We start from the raw sequence: 23,385 nt of genomic DNA, 5'->3' as shown, positions 1-23,385 counted from the left end.
CAGTGACACCCAAAGTTCTCATTGCTGTGTACCCTGCCAACATCTCAACTCCCAGCTCAAGCCCCTGTTTTCCATCTTGATACTTCCTCCCTGCTGCCAAGATGCAACATAACATAAATTTACTGACGATAAATTAAAAGTAATTAAAAGTAATTTGAGGTAAAAAGTTAAGAATTCCCCCCTGCACATTGAAGACATCTTGAAGTGTCACAAAAATGTGTTGAGAACAGTTGCCCTGAGCAACAAACTCTATAAAGGCGTGTCCGTGTCTCTTCTATGACTGTAATTTTCAGATAATCTAGTATAGAGCCACCCACCCAGGAAGTGCATGATGCACTGCTAGAAGCAAGGATCGCTCCTTACTTTCTAAATATCTTTCATTAATTCCAGTGATTCCCTCACTCATTTGTTCATTCAGACAATATTTACTGAGCATCTTCTATGTACCAGGTACTGTTCTAGGGCCTGTGGATATGATAGTGAACAAAAATCATCAAGTTATTGCTCTCATGGAGCTTATTTCTAGTTAGGGATGGGAAGACAGATAATAACCAAATATATAATATATTTAATCAAAATATTGTAAGCCCAAGGGGGTCCAAGAAGTGTTGGAACTAGAATACTAGAGTGAGATGGAATTATAAAAATGCTGGTCAGAGAGAGAAAAATGCTTGAAATTACAGAGAAATAATAGGTATTGGAAAGGATAATATCTAGAGTTTAAGGATGGGAGCAAGCAGCCCAGGTGGGGAGTGCAGGACAACATCATTGGAGGAGATCAAGGAACTGTGAGACCACGGCACTGGAAGGATCATCAACATGGACATTTCAATCTCCAAAAACAAGGACAGAAGTAATCGTGGATTAACAGTGTCAGAAGCTAAAATCTTCAAGAAATGATAGGGAGTGACGCAGGTAATGGCAGCTGACTGATTGGTCTTATTCTAAGTTCCATGCTCGGCCCATCAATTTCCAGCCTTTGTGTTCTATCGTTTAAGGCTCTATATTCCTCTCCAAGTACAACTTTACCGCATCCCGTGGGGTTTGATATGTAGTATTTCATTATTGTGCAGTCCTACATATTTTCAAATTTATTGGATCTACGAGTTATTTATAAACATGTTGTTTTAGTTTTGAAAACAGAAGCTTTTCTCTCCAGTCTAATTTAGATGCACATCTTCTGTGTTCCCATAGCCCTCTGCAATCTCTCTCTTATAACCTATCTATTGCGCTGACATGGTTAGCATAATTATTTTCCCCACTAGACTCTAAGTTCCTTAAGTGTAAAGTGTGAATGAAAGAACAAATGAATGAATGAATGTCTCCTATCTGATACCACTCTTTGGGGTATTTCTTTCCCCGCTGTATTCACATTGTCCTCTGGCCCCACCATCCTTTCTTTCTGACCTATATCCCCTGACTCTGCCTTCTTCCCTTTTTTTTTTTTTTTTTTTGAGACGGAGTCTCACTCTGTCGCCCAGGCTGGAGTGCAGTGGCGCGATCTCAGCTCACTGCAAGCTCTGCCTCCTGGGTTCATGCCATTCTCCTGCCTCAGCCTCCCCAGCAGGTGGGACTACAGGCACCCGCCACCATGCCTGGCTAATTTTTTCGTATTTTTAGTAGAGACAGGGTTTCACTGTGTTAGCCAGGATGGTCTCGATCTCCTGACCTCGTGATCCGCCTGCCTCAGCTTCCCAAAGTGCTGGGATTACAGGCATAAGCCACCACACGCCCAGCCTGCCTTCCTTTCTAACTCCACCTTCTTCTCTTACCCTATCCTTCTTATTAATTCAATCCATATTTATTGAGCTATGCTACATGCCATCCACTGAACTAAGCACAGGGAGAGGACATAAAGCTAAATAAGGCAAGTGCTTGTTCTTGAGAAGCTCTCAGTCAGGCAAGGAAAACATAAACAAATCATGATACAACATGAAAAGCGCTAAAACAGAGACATCTGTGAAGTGCTGTGGGGTCTAAAGAGTGAGGACCTGGCCGGGCACAGTGACTCACGCCTGTATTCCCAGCACTTTGGGAGGCAGAGGCGGTCAGATCGCCTGAGGTCAGGAGTTCGAGACCAGTCTGGCCAACATGGTGAAACCCCATCTCTACTAAAAATACACAAAAATTAGCTGGGTGTGGTGGCAAGGGCCTGTAGTCCCAGCTACTCGGGAGGCTGAGGCAGGAGAATTGCTTGAACCCCGGAGGCGGAGGTTGCAGTAAGCACAGACCACACCATTGCACTCCAGCCTGGGCAACAAGAGTGAGACTTAGTCTCAAACAAACAAAAAAAAAAAAAGAATCAGGACCTGACTCAGCCCAGGGGTCCTGGAAGGTGGGAGAGGAAAGAAGCCTTAGGGTGTACAGAATCCCCTTCTGACACTGTCTCCTCTCTCCCTGCTGTCTCTAGACCTATGAGCAACGAAAAGTTGTGGAGTTCACATGCCAAACGGCCTTTTTTGTCACCATAGTGGTTGTGCAGTGGGCGGATCTCATCATCTCCAAGACTCGCCGCAACTCACTTTTCCAGCAGGGCATGAGGTGAACATCCCACAAAACAGCCCCAGCACTCTCCCAAGCCCCACACACCAGGACATGCCATTTCCCCCTGCCTTTTCTTCTCCCTCCCCGCCACACCCATGAATGTTTCTTCCCAGAAACAAAGTCTTAATATTTGGGATCCTGGAGGAGACACTCTTGGCTGCATTTCTGTCCTACACTCCAGGCATGGACGTGGCCCTGCGAATGTACCCACTCAAGTGAGTAAGGGAAGGGATGCAAGCAGGGGATGTGCAGGCACGGGGGAGCATACAGAGGAAGGGTGTGTTTCACTAGGATTGTCATGAGCCAGGAGCTGCCTGGATACATGGAGCTACATGTACACTCAGTGATACAAGGAGAGTCATCTGTGCTCTGATAAGTGGGTCTTATTTAGGGAGATATTAGAGACTGTGCCAAATGATCACAACCCACTAGACACACAAATTTAGCAGACTTACCAGCGTTTAACAGAGTGAAATCTTTTTCGTGATGATGTGTGCTGTAGTTGTCCAAGGATACATATTGCTTGGAGCTGAAGTAACCATAAAAATAGCCTAATCTATGCTTAGCTAATTCTGTTGTACTTATGCAAATATGTTTTAATGTATATGTATGTGATCGTGCCTACTGAAATTCTTATTGTCTGGTGCCTTGTCTTGTTCAACTCCAGGTTTGCTTTGTTTTGCTTTGCATTAACATTAGTATATGCTTGATGTGGAAAAATTTATATTTAAAAATGTACAGAGAAAAAAGCAAATGTTCCATTCCACTCCCATCCCCATTACCCAACCCAACTTGCATAGGTAGCCTCAGTTAAGGGTTTAGTATGTATTCTTCCAACACATTTCTTTATTTTATTTTATTTTTTATTTTGAGATGGAGTTTTGCTCTTATTGCCCAGGCTGGAGTGAAATGGCGCATTCTCGGCTTACTGCAACCTCTGCCTCCCGGGTTCAAGCGATTCTCCTGCTTCAGCCTTCCAAGTAGCTGGGATTACAGGCACCCGCCACCATGCCGGGCCAATTTTTTGTATTTTTAGTAGAGACATGGTTTCACCATGTTGGCCAGGATGGTCTCGAACGCCCAACCTCTGGTGATCCACCCGCCTCTGCCTCCCAAAGTGCTGGGATTACAGGCGTGAGCCACCACACCCGGCCTTCTTCCAACACATTTCTATGCATGTCTGTACTCTGCTCACCTTTCCATCCCTTGTAATGTTTTACACGATGCTTTATACAATGTAGGCACTCAATTAATGTTTAATAGGAGACATTGGCACTGGCCTTAGACACTCACAATCCAAGGTGGAAATCTCAACTCTACTATGTATTATTCTGTGGCCTTGGACAAGTATGGAACCATTCTGAGCCTCAGCTACACCTGCAAAGTCTCAATAATACACTCCAGGGATGGACCTTGCAGAGTGTTGTGAGATTTACACGTAGAAATGGGCATAAAGCACCAAGCATGCTTAGGTCATGGTAGATGCCTTGTTACTAGTAGCTTTATTCTTGCTGTTATTAATGCCATTATAGACATAATAACAAATGTGGTTGGTATTATCTATGCTTTCAAACACTCTGTGTACACATTAACCATAAAACTTAGCATCTAATATTGCGATTCTGTATTCTGTGTGTGTGTGTGTGTGTTCACCCTCTTTTCTCTGATTCCCCTGAGCTCCTTGAGAGCTACTTGAGACCAACGTGTTATCATTTTTATTTCCCCAATACCTAACACAGACACAGAGTACATAAAACAATTGTTTGTTGAATGAAGGGGTGGGGTGGCTGTTTGTGTAGAAATGTTTATATTTGCGTGTGTGTGGAATGAGCCATGGCCTAGGCTTGTACTGTCCAATACAGTGGCCACTATCCATATACAACTATTGCGCGTTTGACATATGAGACTAGGGAGACTGGGGAAGTAAATTTGTAATTTTATTTAATTTTAATCAAAGTCAAAAACTAAAGCAATGTTTTTCTATATTATAACTTCATTATTTTGGTTGGACTACATTCCCCTTCAACTGTTGAAAATAATTTTGTATCTGAGTTCAAACATTCTGTCAGTGAAAAATATTCACTGAATTTCCAAGACTTAGGTTGAGAAGAAGAATGTAAAATATCTTATTGATAATGCTTTTTTTTTTTTTTTTTTTGAGATGGAGTGTCACTCTGTTGCCCAGGCTGGAGTGCAGTAACGCAATCTCGGCTCACTGCAAACTCCGCCCCCCTGGTTCAAGCAGTTCTCCTGCCTCAGTCTCCTGAGTAGCTGGGATTACAGGCACGCGTCACCACGCCCAGCTAATTTTTGTATTTTTAGTAGAGACGGGGTTTCATCACGTTGGTCAGGCTGGTCTCGAACTCCTGACCTTGTGATCCGCCTGCCTCTGCCTCCCAAAGTGCTGGGATTACAGGCGGGAGCCACTGCACCCGGCCTTGATAATGCTAATATTGAGGCGGGGGTGTAGTGGCTCCAATCACAGCACTTTGGGAGGCCAAGGTGGGGGGATCGCTTAAGGCCAGGAGTTCAAGACCAGCCTGTACAACAAAGTGAGACATCGTCTCAATAAAAAAATTTAAAACTTAGCCAGGTGTAGAGGTGCACACTGACGGTCCCAGCTACTCAGGAGGCTGAGGCAGTAGGATTGCTTGAGCCCAGGAGTTCAAGACTGCAGTGAGTTATGATTGTACCACTGTACTCCAGCCTGGACGACAGAGCGAGTCCCTGTCTCTAAAAAAAACATTAAATGTAATTAAAATAAATAATGTTTATATTGATTACATATTTAACTGATATATTGATATCAGTTTTTGATATATTGGGTTAAATAAAAATATTATTAAAATTAATTTCATCTGTTTCATTTTACTTATGTTAATGTGGCTACTAGAAAGTATTAAATTTTACATGTGGCTCACATTATATTTCTATTGGACAGTGCTGGTCTAGGCCATTTCTTCTGTCATCCAAGGGAACAACTGCTGTCCTGATTCAACCCCTCCCCAGAATCCATCTTCCTGGTCTAATTATAAAAAGAGGTTGAGAAACAAAACAATGTCCCCATGTTTGTAATACAGAAGCATCAATATATTCGCCGACAAAGTATCCCCACGCTAAATGTCTCAGATAGACCCCTCCTGCTCAGACAACCTCCCCTTTGTGGGCACAAGCCCTAGAGTATGCAGAGAGCACAGGGGTCTCCCTCAGCGGCTCCACAAAAGTTGGTAGAGAACCTTGTGAACATTGCATATACTTCTAATATGACATTGATCATATTATATTATCATTGGCTTTTTTTTTTTTTTCCTGACGAAGTCTTGGTCTCGCTCTGTCGCCCAGGCTGGAGTGCAGTGGTGCGATCTCAGCTCACTGCAACCTCTGCCTCCCGGGTTCAAGCAATTCTCCTGCCTCAGCCTCCTGAATAGCTGGGATTACAGGCGCATGCCACCATGCCCCGCTAATTTTTGTATTTTTAGTAGAGACGGCGTTTCACCATGTTGGTCAGGCTGGTCTCAAACTCCTGACCTCGTGATCCGTCTGCCTCGGCCTCCCAAAGTGCTGGGATTACAAGTGTGAGCCATCATGCCTGGCTATCACTGGCTCTTTATGTTTCTGTCTCGTGCCTCTCCTCTCCACTCCCGATCACTAATCCCACAGGATTTGACCTCCTCAAAGGTAGGGCTCAGGCCGGGCACGATGGCTCAAGCCTATAATCCTAGCACTTTGGGAGGCTGAGGCGGGCGGACTGCCTGAGCTCAAGAGTTCAAGACCGGCCTGGGCAACATGGCGAAACCCCATCTCTCCTAAAAATACAAAAATTAACCGGGCATGGTGGAAGGCGCCTGTAGTCCCAGCTACTCAGGAGGCTGAGGCAGAAGAATGGCGTGAACCTGGGAGGCGGAGCTTGCAGTGAGCCGAGATCAAGCCACTGCACTCCAGCCTGGTGACAGAGTGAGACTCCGTCTCAAAAAAAAAAAAAAAAAAAAAAAAAAAAAAAAATTGCAAAAAATTAGCTGGGCGTGGTGGTGCACACCTGTAATCTCAGCTACTCAGGAGGCTAAGGCATGAGAATCGCTTAAATCCGGGAGGCAGAGGTTGCAGTGAGCCGAGATTGCACTCCAGCCTGGGCAACAGAACAAGACTCTGTCGCAAAAAAAAAAAAAAAAAAAAAAAAGGGATCAACCAAATCTTATTCAACTGCACTGTCTCCAGCACCCAGCACAGTCCCAGGCACACAGTAGACACAAGCAATGAAACGTGCAATTCCTGTGCATTGCTCTCTGCACCTGTCCTCTGGCATCTGTCTCTCCTGCCATGCTGACTGGCTCTTGCTCTCTACAGGATAACCTGGTGGCTCTGTGCCTTTCCCTACAGTATTCTCATCTTCATCTATGATGAAATCAGAAAACTCCTCATCCGTCAGCACCCGGATGGTGAGGCTCCCCTGGGCCCCGCTCTGACTGACTGGTCACCAGCCCCCTGACTAGCTCTCCCATCCCACCTAGTCCCTCCAGACCCACCACTGACTTTCTCCCCTCCTCGCTGCCAGCCTTGACTGCGCCTGGAGCCCAGACCTCTCTACCCCTTGGCTGCACCCCTCTGCTCCATCTGACCCTCAGTGCCCTGTGTTCCAGACCTCCCACCTCCAACCTTGTCCCTGCTTTCCCTTCTGCCTGTCTCCCCTGGATGCCTCTAATTCCTTCTCCCAGTTCACGCTGGCCTCTTCTCTTCCACAGGCTGGTTGGAGAGGGAGACGTACTACTAAACTCAGCAGATGAAGAGCTTCATGTGACACAGGGGTGTTGTGAGAGCTGGGATGGGGCCAGAGATTATAAGTTTGACACAACATCTGAGACACTAGGATGAATTATCTTGGATGAGAAAGATGGGCAATCCTGGGCTGGCTTGAGGGAATCATGGGCAGAGGATGAGGTGGGCTGAAGGGAAGCCCAGCCTGCATCTAGCTGGAGCCCCGCAGGGAGGGGCATGGTCCTGCTGAATCCCGTAGCCAGTCTAGACAGTAAATGTCTGGAAAAGCCCTCACCAGCTGGATGTGTCAAATCTGATCTTGGGGGAGTGGGGATTACTGTGAAGCTCCCTCCACAGGTCTTCATGATGACCAGGCTGGGGAAGTGTTTTAAGGACCAGAGTCAAGGCTGGGATAGGATCAGTATCAAGCATCTTTGCCCTTTAAAGTCATTCTCCGAGCCACTGGACAGCAAGGACAGGGCAAATGACTGCCTCAAAATTCCAGCTGAGATCAGAGAAATGGAAGGTGGGGGAGAGAGGAGCAGCTAAGTCACACGTGGGAAGAGGGTCCACAGCATCCGCACAGCGGGTAGGTGGGGTGGAGTCATTTGACCCCACCTTGCAGTTCCTGAGACCAGCTTGCAGACCACAGCGCTGTGGTGCTAGAAGAGATCAGATTGCATCAGTGAAAAGCCTGAAGTCCAGAGAGGTTAAATGACTTGGGAATGGCCATGTGCTGAGTGTTGTCCCTCATCTGAGAAAGGGACAGGTAGGAGGGACAGTCTCCAGGCATACTGGTGGTCCCTGCCCTCTACCCTCTGTCATCAGGGCTCCTCAACCCCATTCTGACCCTCAGCCTGAGATAGAGGCTTGAGATAGAGGCTATAACAAGACTTTCTGAATCCCTGTGGCCTTTACTGTGAAGCAGCCGCCCCCGCTCTGCACGGGGTGATGGACTTTCCCAAGAGCCTGGCCTCTGTGCCTGGGCCCAGGTGCATTCTCAGATGAGTGAAAACTCATGGAGGGCCTTTCTCTCCTGCCCACCTTCGTCTCAGCATTTCTTCCTTCCCCTTCACCCGCTCATTCACTTTTGCTCTGTGAGCCCCTCCACTGTGCCATGTGGGTCAGTTCATTCTCAGGCCTCTTTCAGAGTAGAGCATTGGCTGTTCCCAAATGTGTACAGGGTGGAAGAGAAATGCTAAAGAAAGCTAGGGGAACAGCATCAGCTATTTCCAAAACAAAACACATGTACTAGGTGTCTGCACACTACACCTAACACTGGGATGAGGGTTTTATATACACACCATCAAGAAAGTCACATAAATGTTTCCCTACCACCCACTCCATGTTACCCAAGAAGAAACCAAGGTCTGTCCATTTTCAGAATGTGGGCCCTTAATCACTTTCAGACTAGTCTTTCAGTGAGGGCTGGGCCAAAAATACACAAAAACAAAACAAAGCAAACAAAAAAAATAGGCTAGTGATGGGGAAGGACCCGGGGTGGGTCTGGAGGATGAGAGGCCATGAGCTAGCAAAGAGAAGGCCATCATGAGTATCGCCCACCATTTTCCCTACATCAGGCCCCTCCTCAGAAGCCTCTCTCCCTCTTCTCCTCCCTCTTCCATCACAAGGTCTCCTAGGAACAGTGCTATATCAGCCTGGGGTCCTTCCCCAATTGCTGACATGGCTGAACCAGATCCTGGAAGATCAGTGGGCCAGGGTATATGTGAGTGAGGTGGGAAGCAGGAGCACAGAGGGGCCAGCTCCTCAGGTTTCAGTAGCAGGAGCTTCAGGTGTCTGGTGGGTTAAAAATACAGAGGCCCCAACTCACGGTCATTTGATACCAGTGGCTGAGGCTTCTCAAGTCCAAGGGCCTGAAGGGAAGGAGACTGAGTAGAAAGTAGACAGAGTGAAGCATCAAGAGAGAGCAGTGGGGGCGGGCGCTGGAAAGGGGAAGGGTGGGACTGGAGCCAGAGAGGGCAACGAGAGGGAACGGGATGGATGGCAATGTCCGGTAGCTGTAGGAAAGGACCAGGAGATGGAACAGACTCGCCACCAGAGTCCCATCTCACACTCTTGGGGGTACAAAAGGTCAGATTCAAGATGGAACAAGTTTTATGCTCCAGCGTCTCTGTCCCAGTGTCTCCCACCTCCCCTGGAATGCAGAAGTGAGAAATCGGGGCTGGACATCACCTAGATCATCTGCTTCTGGGCAGGCCTCCCCATCTCACCTGGCTGTCTTTGCTCTGGCCTTGGGGCTTTCCCACGTTAGCCACTCTTCAGGGAGACCAGGATATGGGCTTCTGAGGTCTCTTCAGCTCCAATGTGCTGTGCTTAGGCTAGCTCCAACCTCTCCTGCTACAGTGACAGCTGTCCCTCTTGGCCTCACTCCTGCCATGCTTTTGAGATTTTCTGTGGCCTTCTGTGTTCAGCTGTGTAAGGTCCACCACACAGACATGTGGAAAAGTTATTCTGCTAACATAATTACATGCCCCTCCCTGGATGCAAAACAAAACAAAACAAAAAAAAACACTACTGTCTCTCTAGAATCAGAGATACCTCAGGGTGCGGTGGCAGCATGTGACTTTGATCTGACCCTCTATGGTCTCCCTCATGCCTCAGTTTACCTGTGCATAGTAAGAACCCTGGAGGGCCATGAAGAGGATCCTTCCTTCCTACGTATCCAGAGTTAAACTCACTACTCTGTCCTCACCCCCAAACTGGATCCAGAAGTTTAAGCCCCTACCCGCCCATCTCTGCTTTGGATCTCAGGTGCACAGAATTAATCATCAGTCTTGGTTCAGGGCACAAGGTTCACCTCTTCATGCTTACCTAATGTTAATTTTTTTTTTGCCCTGGTGTCAATACCTGATCCTCTTTGTCTTGTCAAAGACATGGGAATAAATAGTAGCTATTCACTCTCCTTGGAAGCATGCAGCCTGGGAAAACCTCCCTTCCCACTGTGCCCCAGAAAACCGAGTCCCATAGGATCAGGGTAGGGAGTGCACACACAGGTGGCAACCAAAGGACAGTCCCCTTCTCATTGTGGGCTTTATGGGCAGAGAAACCCCAAACCCACATCTCTACAGGACAGGATCTGGGCCAGCCCTGTCCTTCCCTGCATTCCCAAGTTAGGAGTGCTGAGTGAAGCAAAGGAAACTGGCTGGAGCTGAGCCAGGTTGCCAGTCTTGGACGCGGCTCCATCTTTTATTCAGAGAATGACCTCATCCTTGGTCCTGGTTCTTTAAAAGAAAGTGGAGGGGTCTCTTTCCTGCAGCCTGGCTTGCACTTTTATCACCCCACTCTCCTACATAGTATCAAAGAATCAGAATCAGACTTCACCTACAGAAGATTCCCAGGCTTTAGGACATAGAGCCAATACCACATTTGTCCCCTTTTTGTCCTATATTATCAATTTAGCCTCTGACCCAGTTAGCTCCTCCTCTCCACTGCATTTAACTTCTAATTACCCTTGCCCTACCCTCGGCCCTCCCTAATTACCCTTATACCTCCCCTCCCCCAGCCCCAGCTTCATTTACCTCCGACTCATCTGGTCTTATTTTTAGCTCCGGCATCTCTCCTCTTCCTTTCTTAATATGGCGATGAGCTCTTAGGCCAGCATGGGGACTGGGGCTGAGGTGCCCTGGACACTGGAGGAGGGGGAGGGAAGGAGCCCCTGGGAGCCTGGGGTAGAAGTGTAGGAGGTGGGAGGATTCCGGCCCGCATGGAGCTGTCCTGGCCTCAGAAGGTTATCCGTCTCTCCTGCCAACCATGGAGACATATTTAGACAGGACCAGGTGGGGACTGAGGGGTGCCAATTTCAGGGGGCAGCTCCGGTTCCCTCCCCGCCCCCTGCTCCTATTCCTCCTCCTGACCCTTTTCCCTTGGCTCTGTCGGCAGTTTCTCCAGGACCCAGCAGTGCCCTCGGTCCACTGCTCTGGGCCATCCCCCAATTCCCCCTCCCACTTGAACCCCTAACTCAGAATCTGGGACCCAGGGGCCCCTCCCTACCCCAGCTAACCTCTTCTGGACCAGGAGAGCCAACCCAGATCCCACTACCTCCATGAGTGCTACAGACAGGATGGTGCCCAGAGCTGTGCCGGGTCTGTGGCTGGCACTGCTGTTGCTGCTGGTGCTAGGGACACCCAAGTCAGGGGTACAGGGGGAGGAAGGGCTGGACTTCCCTGAGTACGATGGTGTGGACCGTGTGATCAATGTCAATGCAAAGAACTACAAGAATGTGTTCAAGAAGTATGAGGTGCTGGCACTCCTCTACCATGAACCCCCCGAGGATGACAAGGCCTCACAAAGACAATTTGAGATGGAGGAGCTGATCCTGGAGGTGAGTTGGGGGCACTGCAGGCCTGCAGAGCATGTCTAGCCCCTCTCCGGAATCCCCTATCCTACACCCATGTAGCTCTTTGAGGATGGGATCTGGAGGTGAGGGGCAGTGTGGTAGGACCCCTGTCTTGACCAACAGGATGCAAGTGGCATGTGGCTTTAGTCAAATGAGAAACAGAGTCTCAGGAACCCAAAAGTACTATCAGCGTCAGGAAACCTTTAGCGGGGGTGCTGCAGGAAGAGCTCTCCTCCCTGCTATAGGAGGCTGGTAGTATTTGACTTAGGTTTGGCTAGGACAGTGAGGGTGAAAAAGGGAGGTACTTGGAGGGCCAGGGGAGAACAGCAGTGTATATTGCACTCCCCTACCCCACCCATCTGCTTAGCCAGAACACGTCCTCTCCACATACTTCAGGGGCTGCACCCCAAAGAGATCCAAACTGAGTGTAAATGTAAATGTTATGATACTTGCATGCCATGTTTAAATATCTCCTAGAGATCATGCCTCCCATTGGACTCCCAGTCCCCTCTCTCTTCCTTCCCCCTCCCTAATTCCCCATTTGTCTCCATTGGATAAGCTGGATGCCCTCACTGGAAAATTCTTATGGTTGCAGGAGGTGTCAGAATGTCTTCCCCAATCTTCTTTTTGTGGGAAAAGTCTTCTCACCTCCAAAATGACTTCAGGCCCAAAGGAGAAAGAAGTTATCATAAGAAAAGAAAAAAAACCTATGTTTGGGAATGTGTTCATACACACACACCTTTAGGAAATGGGATGTGAGTTTTCTTGTCCAAGCTCCTGTGGCCCCTTCTCTGGCTTGGCATTCAGATAGGCCTCAGCTTGTCCAGAGCTTGGAGCATTTCAGGGTGAGACACCAGAACCACAGGCTCTCATTTTGTGCACCCCTGCTGGGTGCTAGAACCTGCCATCTGATTAATGAGCCGAGTATTTTTATCCTGAGTGCTCAGTATCCCTGGCCATCCACCTGCCAACCGCCTCCCTTCCCCACCCCTCTGAGAATCACAGTACCTGAGTCTGTGCTGAGTGGGGGTAGAGCTGCAAGCTGTGCCCACAGCAGAGAAAATCAGGGTTGAACGCTAAGCTGGAAGGCTTATGGGGGCAGGGACCTCCAGGTGTGACTGTCCACAGCCTAAGGACAGGCTGAAGTAGAATGCGAAAGGGGAAAGTTGGGCCCTGATGGGGAGAACTGTCCAGTCGCTGTCAGTCTCTCTCCCTCTGGGGGGTAACAAATGGTGACCTCTTATCTCAGCTCTCTGGCCTTCCCCACTCCTCAACAACATGACCAGACCCACCACTACCCTCCCACCCTCCAAAATTCTTCCGATTGGGAGTCACTCTGAAGAATCTCAGGGACTTCCAAGATCAACCCCACACTGAGCTTGGCCCTTGACCAGGGACAGGGACCTCCAGGTGTGACTTGACCAGGATGGAATGCAGGACTCAGCCCTGAAGGAGGGAAGGGGCCCTCAGTCACTCTGAAGCCAGACTCCTCAGCACCTCTTAGGCACTGGGAAGTATTGAGTGCAGTGTCTTCAAGTCCAACATAATAAGCACATTGCAAATGAGCAATCAATATTCATGAACTAAGTTGAGCCAAAAACAGAACTGTGTGGCGGTAGGGAATTTGGGGGATATTCTGGATCTTAGCAAAGGGTCAAGGTCAACTCATATCTCCCGCACCTCAACTGACCCAACTTGAAAGCATGAGAGGGAGAATAGGGGATAATAAAAATTCCAGGGGCTAATTTTAATCATAATCCTTCCCTCCAGTTAGCAGCCCAAGTCCTAGAAGACAAGGGTGTTGGCTTCGGGCTGGTAGACTCTGAGAAGGATGCAGCTGTGGCCAAGAAACTAGGTAAGAGAGCGAAGGGCAGGGGAGGGGAAAGTGGCATTGAGACAAGGGGAGGCTTAGGGCGGAGGACCTGCCAGGCAGTCCTTGGGATCCGAGGGGCTTGGGAACCTCTCAGATTTATGTCTATTCTAAAAGAGGGGGTGAGAAAATATGAGGTTGGGAGGGTTATGGCTCGGAGACTCTGCCTCTCTATTCCTTATGAAGTTCCATGCTCAAATCCCAGAAAGAGGTGGGGGAGGCCTTCTTTATACTTACCTTAAAACATGGCTAGGTGCTGGAGGGAAGGGGAGTCAGGGAATACAGGCGGGGCTGGCCAGACCTCTGCAAACTGCGCTTCCAACCCCTCCCATCCAGAGCCATGGTTGTTAGAGCAGCCAGCCACTAGGCGGCAGCACAGGCTTGAGACGGGATTCTGGACATGAATGGGGGAGGGGTGGTCAGTAATAATGAAGTCATCTGGTCAGTAATAGCAATTAAAGAGCTTGACTGGGAACCAGCTACTAGAGTGCTCAGAGGGGGTGGCATGAATACTCATCTCTAGTCGTTGCGGTCAGAGAAGAGGAGAAATACTGCTAGAATCTACACCTCTCTATTCCCTCCCCTCACCCTACCTGATCCCCCAGCTACTCCCTAGAAAGCTCTGGGGCCACGCTAGCCCCCTAGGCTTAATCCAGGGGCAGAGACCTCAGGCCTGTCGGCCTCTGGGTCAGAGGAGGTGGGTGGGGCAACGGGCCCATGAGGTGGAGCATGTGGGGCCCCGGTGATTATCAAATGGGCTGTGGCCGAGGATTTGGACCTTGAATCTGTGGGAAGCCTGGGATCATGGCTCACCACCCCACCCCTGCGCCCGGCTCACTCCCTAGGCCTAACTGAAGTGGACAGCATGTATGTATTCAAGGGAGATGAAGTCATTGAGTACGATGGCGAGTTTTCTGCTGACACCATCGTGGAGTTTCTGCTTGATGTAAGGACTCCCCTGGACCTGACGGCCTTGCTTGAAAACTCCACTGCCTGCCCCCTAGTCCCTACCAACCCCAACCTGACATTGCACACACACACCACACACACACACATACACCACACGCACACACACCATACATACACACACACACACCACCTGCATACACACCACACATATGCATGCACATGCACACAATAGGTCACAAATCACCTACACACCACACATTACACATAGGCACCACATGCACACCACACACACTACACACACCACACACACATCATATACATACCACACACCCATCACACACATATCACATGCACACACACACCACATGCACACCACACTCCACACACATCACACACCACATGCACATACGCAACACCACACACCACACATGCACACACACCACATTCATGCCACACAAATGCACACACCACACACGCCACACATGTACACACACACTACACACATGCACACACATCACACATATGCCACACATGCACACAATAGGCCACATATCACCTAGATACCACACACTATGCATATGCACCACATGCACACCACACACACAACACACACCACACACACACCATCCATACACACCACACACACAAAATATACATGCCACACACCCACCAGATATATCACATGCACACACACCATACATGCGCACACACACACCACATGCACATACATACCTGCACACCACACATGCACACACACTACACACATGCACACACCACATGCACACTCCACACATGTACACACACCACACACATTCACACACATCACACACATGCCACACATGTACACAATAGGCCACACATCACCTACATACCGAACACTACACATATGCACCACATGCACACCACACTCATACCATCAACACACATCACACACACATCATATACATACCACACACCCACCATACATATATATCACATGCACACACACACCACACATGCACACCACACACTGCACACATCACACACTATACACACACATGCACATGCAACCCCCACACACACACACACCCACACACTGTCAACATCTAGCCCCCTCCTCCAGTTCCCCAGCCTTCTTTTCCCTAGGTCCCTTTCTGGTTCTACTTGAGGGTAGAAACTCTCTTCCTGCAATGTCCTCCTCTTTCAGGTCCTAGAGGACCCTGTGGAATTGATTGAAGGTGAACGAGAGCTGCAGGCGTTTGAGAATATTGAGGATGAGATCAAACTCATTGGCTACTTCAAGAGCAAAGACTCAGAGCGTGGGTAACCCTCAGACTCCACTGTGCCCCTCTCTGGATCCCCATCTCACCTGTCCTCCCACCTCCCCACATCACCCAGTGTCTCAGCCTCTACCTCTGCACTTCCCACCTCTTCCTCCGGCCGTGGTCAGCACCATCAACAGCTCTGACCTCCCTGTACTCTGGGGGTTCCCAGACAAGCACCTCCAGTATTCCACCTTCCCCTCACTCTCGAAGAACTAGAAGGGGTGGGTCTCAAAATGAACCCTGCCTGCAAAGAACTGGGGACGGTAGTGGGGGATGATTCCCGGGCAGACCCTGGTTTCCCCAGAGACTGACTCTGCATTCCACCCCCCAGATTACAAAGCCTTCGAGGATGCAGCTGAGGAGTTTCATCCCTACATCCCCTTCTTCGCCACCTTCGACAGCAAGGTTCTCCTCCCCGCAGCTGTATTGGTTCTGCCTCATGTCCTGAAGCCGTCCTCCAGTTTCCTCTCCCAGAATCGATGGCTGACCTGGTCCCTTCCTACGTGCTGGCACTCCCTACCCCCACCCCCCGGCTCCTCCCACTCCATAGATTTAGAGCTGAAGAGGGGCTTTAGATGATCTAACACCCCTCTCATGTTAAACCCAACCCCAGGGAAGTTAAGACACTTGTCAAGTGTCACAGTGGCAGTGACAAGGATCCCGGCTTTCTGACTCCCTTCCTAATATTTGTTCCCCCATTATACTGATTCTCGACATGACCCTGTGTCTCCTGCTCCACTCGCCTCCTACCCCCTCTCCCAAAGGTGGCAAAGAAGCTGACCCTGAAGCTGAATGAGATTGATTTCTATGAGGCCTTCATGGAAGAGCCTGTGACCATCCCAGACAAGCCCAATAGCGAAGAGGAGATTGTCAGCTTCGTGGAGGAGCACAGGAGGTGGGGACCAAGGGCAACCCTCTGAGCGGGGTCGGCTCCTCCTTGGGCTAGAACACGCTGTGTGAGATGGGCTGGGGAAAGCTTAGCCAACCGGGAAGCCAATCTTGCCTGGAGATGAATACACTTTGGGCACCAGTGCTCTCTGATACACTGACAATTTTGCACAATATTTTATACCCCACTACTTAGCCCTGAACCCTACACCGAGAGGGTCTTTCATAAGTGTGTATAATTCAGTGTGAGGTTGACTGACACTTAAATAATCTCTGTCAACAAATGAGTGTTGACTGCCTGTGGTGGGGCAGGAACTGCAAGGTACTTTCCATCTCCATGATTATATTAAGTCCTTTTAACCTCAGTGAAAGGTTCTACAGGTAATAAGTGTCAGAGCTTTTAACCCTGATTTTAACCCTGATGCGTCCCATGTTTGTTCTTTTCTTCTTCTTCTTCTTCTTCTTTTTTTTTTTTTTTTTTTTCTGAGACCGAGTCTTACTCTATCCCCTAGGCTGGAGCGCAGTGGCGCCGTCTTGGCTCACTGCAGCCTCCGCCTCCCAGGTTCAAGCGATTCTCCTGCCTCAGCCTCCCAGGTAGCTGGAATTACAGGCACGCCACCACACCTGGCTAATTTTTGTATTTTTAGTAGAGATGGGGTTTCACCATGTTGGCCAGGCTGGTCTCAAACTCCTGACCTCAAGTGATGCGCCTGCCTCGGTCTCCCAAAGTGCTGGGATTACAGGCATGAGCCACTGCACCTGGCCCCATGTTCTTTCTAATACAATACCGTACACCAATGGTTCTCTACAAGGTGGAAAGGCGTGGCAAGGTGGGCATAGCTTTTTGCCCTCCAAAGGATGTTTGGCAATGTCTAGACACATTTTTGGTTGTGCAGAGTGCTACTAGTATTTAGTGGCTAGAGCCCAGGGATACTGCTAAACATTCTACAGTGCACAGGACAGCCCCCTACTACAAAGAATTATCTGGCTCCAAATGGCAATAGTGCTGAAGTTGAATAATCCTGCCGGGCACTCACACATAATTCCCTTCCTTCATAGTAGTCCACAGCTGGAAATATCCAATCACTCTGTCCCCCAGGCTAGTGTGCAGTGGTGGATCACTGCAAGCTCCCTTGCAGTATATACAGTACTTACTCTCTCCCATACTACTGGCTCCCTTCATCAAGGCAGGAACATGCTTGCCTGGTTCAACTGTATGTACCCAGCACCTAGCATAGTGCTTAGAACATATCGGGCACTCAATCATAGTGAGTGAGTGAATGAATGAATAAATTAATGAATATCCTGATGTCCAGTTCTTGCCTTTCGCCCCCAGTCTGTCTTCCAGTCCCTTTGCCCACCCTCCCCTCTCCCACCGCTTTAACCATGCAATGAGCCGGGCCTGGTGCCCAGAGGTGAGGCCTTGCCAGATGGCTTTGTTGTAGGCTACAAGCTGTCTGTGCCCTGGGCCTGACCTAGAGGCAGCCTCTGCTACAGGACCCTCTGGAGGGGGCATCCTTCTAACCCACTGAGTAATGACACTCTGTCTGTCTCTTCTAGATCAACCCTGAGGAAACTGAAGCCGGAGAGTATGTATGAGACCTGGGTGAGTGCCCCTGGCCAGGGTCAAGCCCTCAGGGAAGCATGGGTGCGAGAAGACTCAAGTCCTAGAAAAACCCCACCCTACTGCTCCTCAGGCCCACTTTTAGAAAAAACAGTGCACTGACCGGCTGGGTGTGGTGGCTCATGCCTGTAATCCCAGCACTTTGGGAGGCCAAGGTGGGTGGATCATGAGGTCAGGAGATCGAGACCATCCTGGCTAACACAGTGAAACCCCATCTCTACTAAAAATACAAAAAAAAAAAATAGCAGGGTGTGGTGGCAGGCGCCTGTAGTCCCAGCTACTTGGGAGGCTGAGGCAGGAGAATGGCTTGAACCCAGGAGGCGGAGCTTGCAGTGATCCGCCACTGCACACCAGCCTGGGGGACAGAGTGAGACTCCGTCTCAAAAAAAAAGAAAAAAGAAAAAACAGTGCACTAGCAGCAACTGAAGGATTTCTACGCTGAAGAATGTGTGAGGAAATGGGAGACAGACATAATAGAAGATGACAAGGGAAGAGCCTCAAGCCTGGGGATAAAGGGATTATCAGAGGAAGTGTGGGGCCTTGGAGCTGAAAGGAGTGTCACTTGGAAAAAGGTCACCATCACAAGAATATATCTGGCCAGGCGCAGTGGCTCACGCCTGTAATCCCAGCACTTTGGGAGGCCGAGGCAGGCAGATCATCTGAGGTCAGGAGTTTGAGACCAGCCCGATCAACAAGGTGAAACAATGTTGTACTAAAAATACAAAATTAGCCAGGTGTGGTGGCGCATGGCTGTAATCCCAGCTACTCAGGAGGCTGAGGCAGGAGAATCCCTTGAACCCGGGAGGCGGAGGTTGCAGTGAGCCGAGATCGTGCCATTGCACTCTATCCTGGGGGACAGAGTGAAACTCTGTCTCAAAAACAAAAAAAAAACAAACCCCAAAAAACAAAAGAATATATCTGGTCCTGAAGCTGGACTTCCACAAAATTGAGGTTCAATGAACATCTAGGATCTGTTCTGGGCTCCTCAACTTCAGGGAGTATAGTAAGGTCTTCTCCAAAACCCTGTTCTCCTTCTTACCCCCTGACAGGAGGATGACATGGATGGAATCCACATTGTGGCCTTCGCAGAGGAAGCTGATCCTGGTGAGGGAGGAATACCGGGTTGGACTGGAGGGAAGGCAGGGGGAGGTGGGTGTGTTTATTGGAGCATGGGCCTCACTAGGAGGCTTTCCTGGGAGTTTGCAAACAGCCTAGGGCTAGACATGTGAAGCTTGGGGAGCAGGGAGGTAGCTCTGCACTCCTGTTTCATCTGGGTCCCTTTCCTCTCTACACACCTCATACCTTGCACTTGTGTTCCCTCCAAGATGGTTTCGAGTTCTTAGAGACTCTCAAGGCTGTGGCCCAGGATAACACTGAAAACCCAGATCTTAGCATCATCTGGATTGACCCTGACGACTTCCCCCTGGTAAGAGGCACAGCTCAGGCACTGCTATCTTAAGGTGGGGCCTTGGACTGTGACATCTTCTTAGTGAGGGCTTTGTTTCAGAGGTCCCATCCCCACCTCCTAGCTGGGGGGCCCTGGGAGGGTATGCGTGTTGCATGCTTAAGGGCACTGTTGGCATGGAGGGCATCCTGAGCAAGGGGAAACAGGACGGACATCACACAGATTCCCAGAGCAGAGGCTGGATGCGTAGCTCAGGTGCTAGGGCTGACTCCTAAAGAAAACCAATGTTGTGAGGCACAATAGCCCTGCACATGGGTATACACACTCATAGAATCATAGCACAGAGATTCCCTGTTTCAGCAGATGATTTTGTTCTCAGCTACATTCCCAACACCTAGCACTCGCTGTTGAATGAGTAACTGAAAGAACAAAGAGAAACGTGAGAAACATTGGCACTTACCAGGTATACTTGCCTTATTTTAGAAATGTAAGATCTGAGGGCCAGAGAGAAGTGACTTGACCTTGAACACAAGGATCTGATCCAGGATCAGAACAGGGTTTCCTATCCAGTTTTCCTCAGAAAAGAGGGACCAGTGCGCCCGGCTGACCCTCCCGATTCTCTCCCTTTAGGATTTCTCCTCTTTTGCTGTTTAGTTCTACCCTTGCCTTGATGCCCTCACAGGTGGACCTGTCCCCATCCACTGCCAGTTCGCACTGTCCCCTCTCCATCCCTGGGCTGACCCTCACACTCATCCTCCTGGATTCATCTGCTCCCTAGTATCTATTAAGTTGCTGTATTTTGATCTCTCTACAGCTGGTCCCATACTGGGAGAAGACGTTTGACATCGACTTGTCAGCCCCACAAATAGGAGTCGTCAATGTTACTGATGTGAGTTTCCTGTCCTCATCCCGGGTTGACCCCCGACTCTACTTCCTAGCATAGCTAGCTCTCCTCCTCTCTGCTAACTAGGAGTTGGGCCCTTCTCACAGGACGCAGACATGCCCAGTCTAGTGGCTGGATGGAGGGGGAGACTTAGGATCTGAATGTGGCCCTGTCCCACATGTTGGAATCAGTGGCTCATCCTTCAAGGCCCAGTTCAAATTCTTTCTCCTCTGTGAAGCCTTTCCAGATCTCCCATTTAAAATCATTCCCTCCCTGGCACTCCCAGGGCTCAATAGCCATTGAGAACATGACATTTAAATGGCTATTTATGTATTATGTGTGTCTCTTCCAGTAGATTTTTGAGCTTGTTCAGGGCAGAAGTCTTCTTATGCACACACAGTAGGTGCTTCAAAACTGCTAAGTTGAACTGAATGAGCCACAGTCTCTGCTTTCATAGAATTCTCAGACTAATTAGAGAGGCAGGTATTCCATTAACTACAAGGCCAGATCTGATAAACTTTATAATAACGATACAAATAAGACACAGGATCACATTGATTTCTGCTTGACAGAATCAGAGAAAAGTTTAAGAAAAAGTGATATTCAAAATGGAGATTCTACAATGTATACGATTTCAACAAGTGATGATTCAGGGAAGTCATTTCCAAACTGAGGAAAAAGCAAGATCAAAAGTTAAAAACAGGAAAATGAATATCAGGTTCCCGGAAAAGGCAGGTGGATTTTTATGGTTGCAAGTCTAGAGATCACTGAGAATGGTACTAGAAAAGCAGGTTATGAAAAGCCCTGGGGCCGGGGTAGTGGCTCAGGCCTGTAATCCCAGCATTTTGGGAGGCCAATGTGGGAGAATCACTTGAGGCCAGGTGTTCAAGGCTGCAGTGAGCCATGATTGCCCCTCTGCGCTTGAGCCCGGGCAATAGAGTGAGACCATGTCTCTTTTAGAGAAGAAAGAAAGAAAGAAATGTCCTGAATGCCAAAGAGTTGCTAACTTTATTCTTATAAGCCATGAAGAGCTACCAGTGGTTTTGCACCAAAGGCATAATAGGGAAGTTCAGTGTGGCAAGAGCACAGAAGACAGATTAAAGGGAGAAGGTCTATTTGCCAATCCAACTTTTCTTCCCACTCTCACCTGTCACTATTCCAACCCATACCTTCACCTGGACAGTTTCCGTGGCCTTTGGCAGATGAAAGGAAGGGACTGAGAATGTAGGGAAGGATGTACAGAGTCCAGTGAGTGGGAAGACAGATCCTAAGACCCGGGTTGGACTTAGCTTCTGTCCCCTGCCTGTGCCATCTCCTAGGCGGATAGCGTATGGATGGAAATGGACGATGAGGAGGACCTGCCTTCTGCTGAGGAGCTGGAGGACTGGCTGGAGGATGTGCTGGAAGGCGAGATCAACACAGAGGATGATGACGATGATGATGATGACTAGTTGCTATGGCAACCATCTTTCAGCCCCACTGGTCTTTTCATGCTCTCTCCTGCCTTCCCTTGTCCTTCCCTGAGTTCCTCCAGGGAGACTAGGTTATTCTCTGCCATAGAGCTAACCGGGGTCTATACGCTGAGTGCTGAGACCCTGATCCCCCTCATTTGATGAGCAAATGAGCTACTTTTCCCTAGACACCAGGCCAGCTCTCTCTTATCTGACTTCTGTTTCTTATCCCATAACTTACTTGTATCTATTATGTGTCTCTTCCGTCACTCTCCATACTCTTTCTTGTGATTCTCCTCTAGCCATATATATGGGCCCCATCTCTGTTCTGTTCCCTCCATCTATGCACAGCTTTCCCCCACTCTCTCTAATCCTGTATCTTTCTGACTGTCCTGTCCTTGGCCAGAAGGAAGGGAGAATACTGTGTTTGGGACTGTATCTCAGTAATCACTTGTTAATGTATTTGGGTCAAATGAGAGGCCTCAATAAAGACATCTGGGGCAGCATGAACAAGTGTATTTTGGTGAAGTCTCACCCCTATGGCAGGAGGAGGTGGCCACTGATGGGGAATTCAGATGTGGGTGCCTTGCTAGGGATGAGCTGGGGGACTCTTATAGTGGGGACTGGGGTTCCTCCAGGCAGCCTTCCCAGAGAAGCCTGGATTGTTTATCTGCTTCAAGTCAACAAGCCTTTTCTGAACACATGGTGTTTGTCCAGGGCCACTGTTAGGCTCTGGGAGAACAGAGAGTGCTAGGCCTGTCCCTGATCTTGAGCTGATTAGCCTCATGGAGAAGTCAAGACAAGCATACTAAACAATCGAAGAAGAATACAAAGCAATATGTAATTAAGTGATTATGTGCTGCTCGATAGCACCCTCTCTGCAGCTCTTATTTGAACATCAAGACAGAGCTCCAATTATACTTCCTTGGTGAAGCCTTCCCAGAGGTGGCCCCTCCAGTGATGACCTCTTCTGAGTTCCTGCTGCACTTCCATTCCAGTACTCAGCACAGTCTATTATTGTTCTTCATTTACGTGTCTGTCTTCCCCACTCAACTGTGAGCCCCTTGAAGGCAGGAACCCAAGCTTTTTCTTTGTGTCCACAGGGTCTGACACTCAAAAGTTGTCCCTAATAAATGTTTCCTAAAGGAAGAACAAAGGAAAGAACAGAATGGACTCAGAAGAGAGATCAGAGTGGGCTTGATGACTTCACAAAGGAAGTAAGCCTTTACTAGGCCTTAAATTGAAGAATGGGATTTGGTTGGAGACAAAGGAGCTGAGGAGGAGACATTTCAGTCAGTGGAAAACATCAAGTACTGGCAGGATATGTTTGTCATATTGGGGGCACAGAGACCAGAGAGACAAGAAGAAAAATCAAGCTGTGGCCATGAAGTTGGGTAA

At 48.9% G+C, this 23,385-nt stretch overlaps 2 protein-coding genes across 2 annotated transcripts in view; both read left to right on the top strand.

Moving 5' to 3' along the window:
- ATP1A4 (ATPase Na+/K+ transporting subunit alpha 4) overlaps nt 1-7,407 on the top strand; it is a 35,132-nt gene extending 27,725 nt beyond the window's left edge. Inside the window, exons 19-22 of the mRNA XM_019025205.4 lie at nt 2,411-2,541; nt 2,658-2,759; nt 6,889-6,980; nt 7,284-7,407. Coding sequence (XP_018880750.3) covers nt 2,411-2,541; nt 2,658-2,759; nt 6,889-6,980; nt 7,284-7,312 — 354 coding nt within the window. The 3' untranslated portion in view covers nt 7,313-7,407. The remainder of the gene's footprint in view (nt 1-2,410; nt 2,542-2,657; nt 2,760-6,888; nt 6,981-7,283) is intronic.
- A 2,819-nt stretch (nt 7,408-10,226) lies between these two features.
- On the top strand, nt 10,227-22,497 carry CASQ1 (calsequestrin 1). The gene is made up of 11 exons (XM_004027704.4): nt 10,227-11,638; nt 13,424-13,508; nt 14,369-14,469; nt 15,619-15,730; nt 16,068-16,141; nt 16,501-16,631; nt 18,185-18,230; nt 19,298-19,352; nt 19,574-19,674; nt 20,468-20,542; nt 21,856-22,497. The coding sequence occupies exons 1-11, from the start codon at nt 11,360-11,362 to the stop codon at nt 21,985-21,987; spliced, it is 1,191 nt and encodes a 396-aa protein (XP_004027753.1). The 5' UTR covers nt 10,227-11,359; the 3' UTR covers nt 21,988-22,497.
- Nucleotides 22,498-23,385: the final 888 nt, after the last annotated feature.

The sequence above is a fragment of the Gorilla gorilla genome, chromosome 1, assembly GCF_029281585.2.
Source record: "Gorilla gorilla gorilla isolate KB3781 chromosome 1, NHGRI_mGorGor1-v2.1_pri, whole genome shotgun sequence".
Classification (NCBI taxonomy): Eukaryota; Metazoa; Chordata; class Mammalia; order Primates; family Hominidae; genus Gorilla; species Gorilla gorilla.
This window is presented reverse-complemented; position numbering and strand designations above follow the sequence as displayed.

What these genes read in the sequence shown, in the direction of transcription:
- CASQ1 (XM_004027704.4), top strand. Translation starts at nt 11,360, where the DNA reads ATGAGTGCTACAGACAGGATGGTGCCCAGAGCTGTGCCGGGTCTGTGG. An exon ending in TCGTGGAGTTTCTGCTTGAT is followed by an intron (nt 14,470 to 15,618) that starts GTAAGGACTCCC and finishes CTCCTCTTTCAG; the next exon opens with GTCCTAGAGGACCCTGTGGA. An exon ending in ACCCTGACGACTTCCCCCTG is followed by an intron (nt 19,675 to 20,467) that starts GTAAGAGGCACA and finishes ATCTCTCTACAG; the next exon opens with CTGGTCCCATACTGGGAGAA.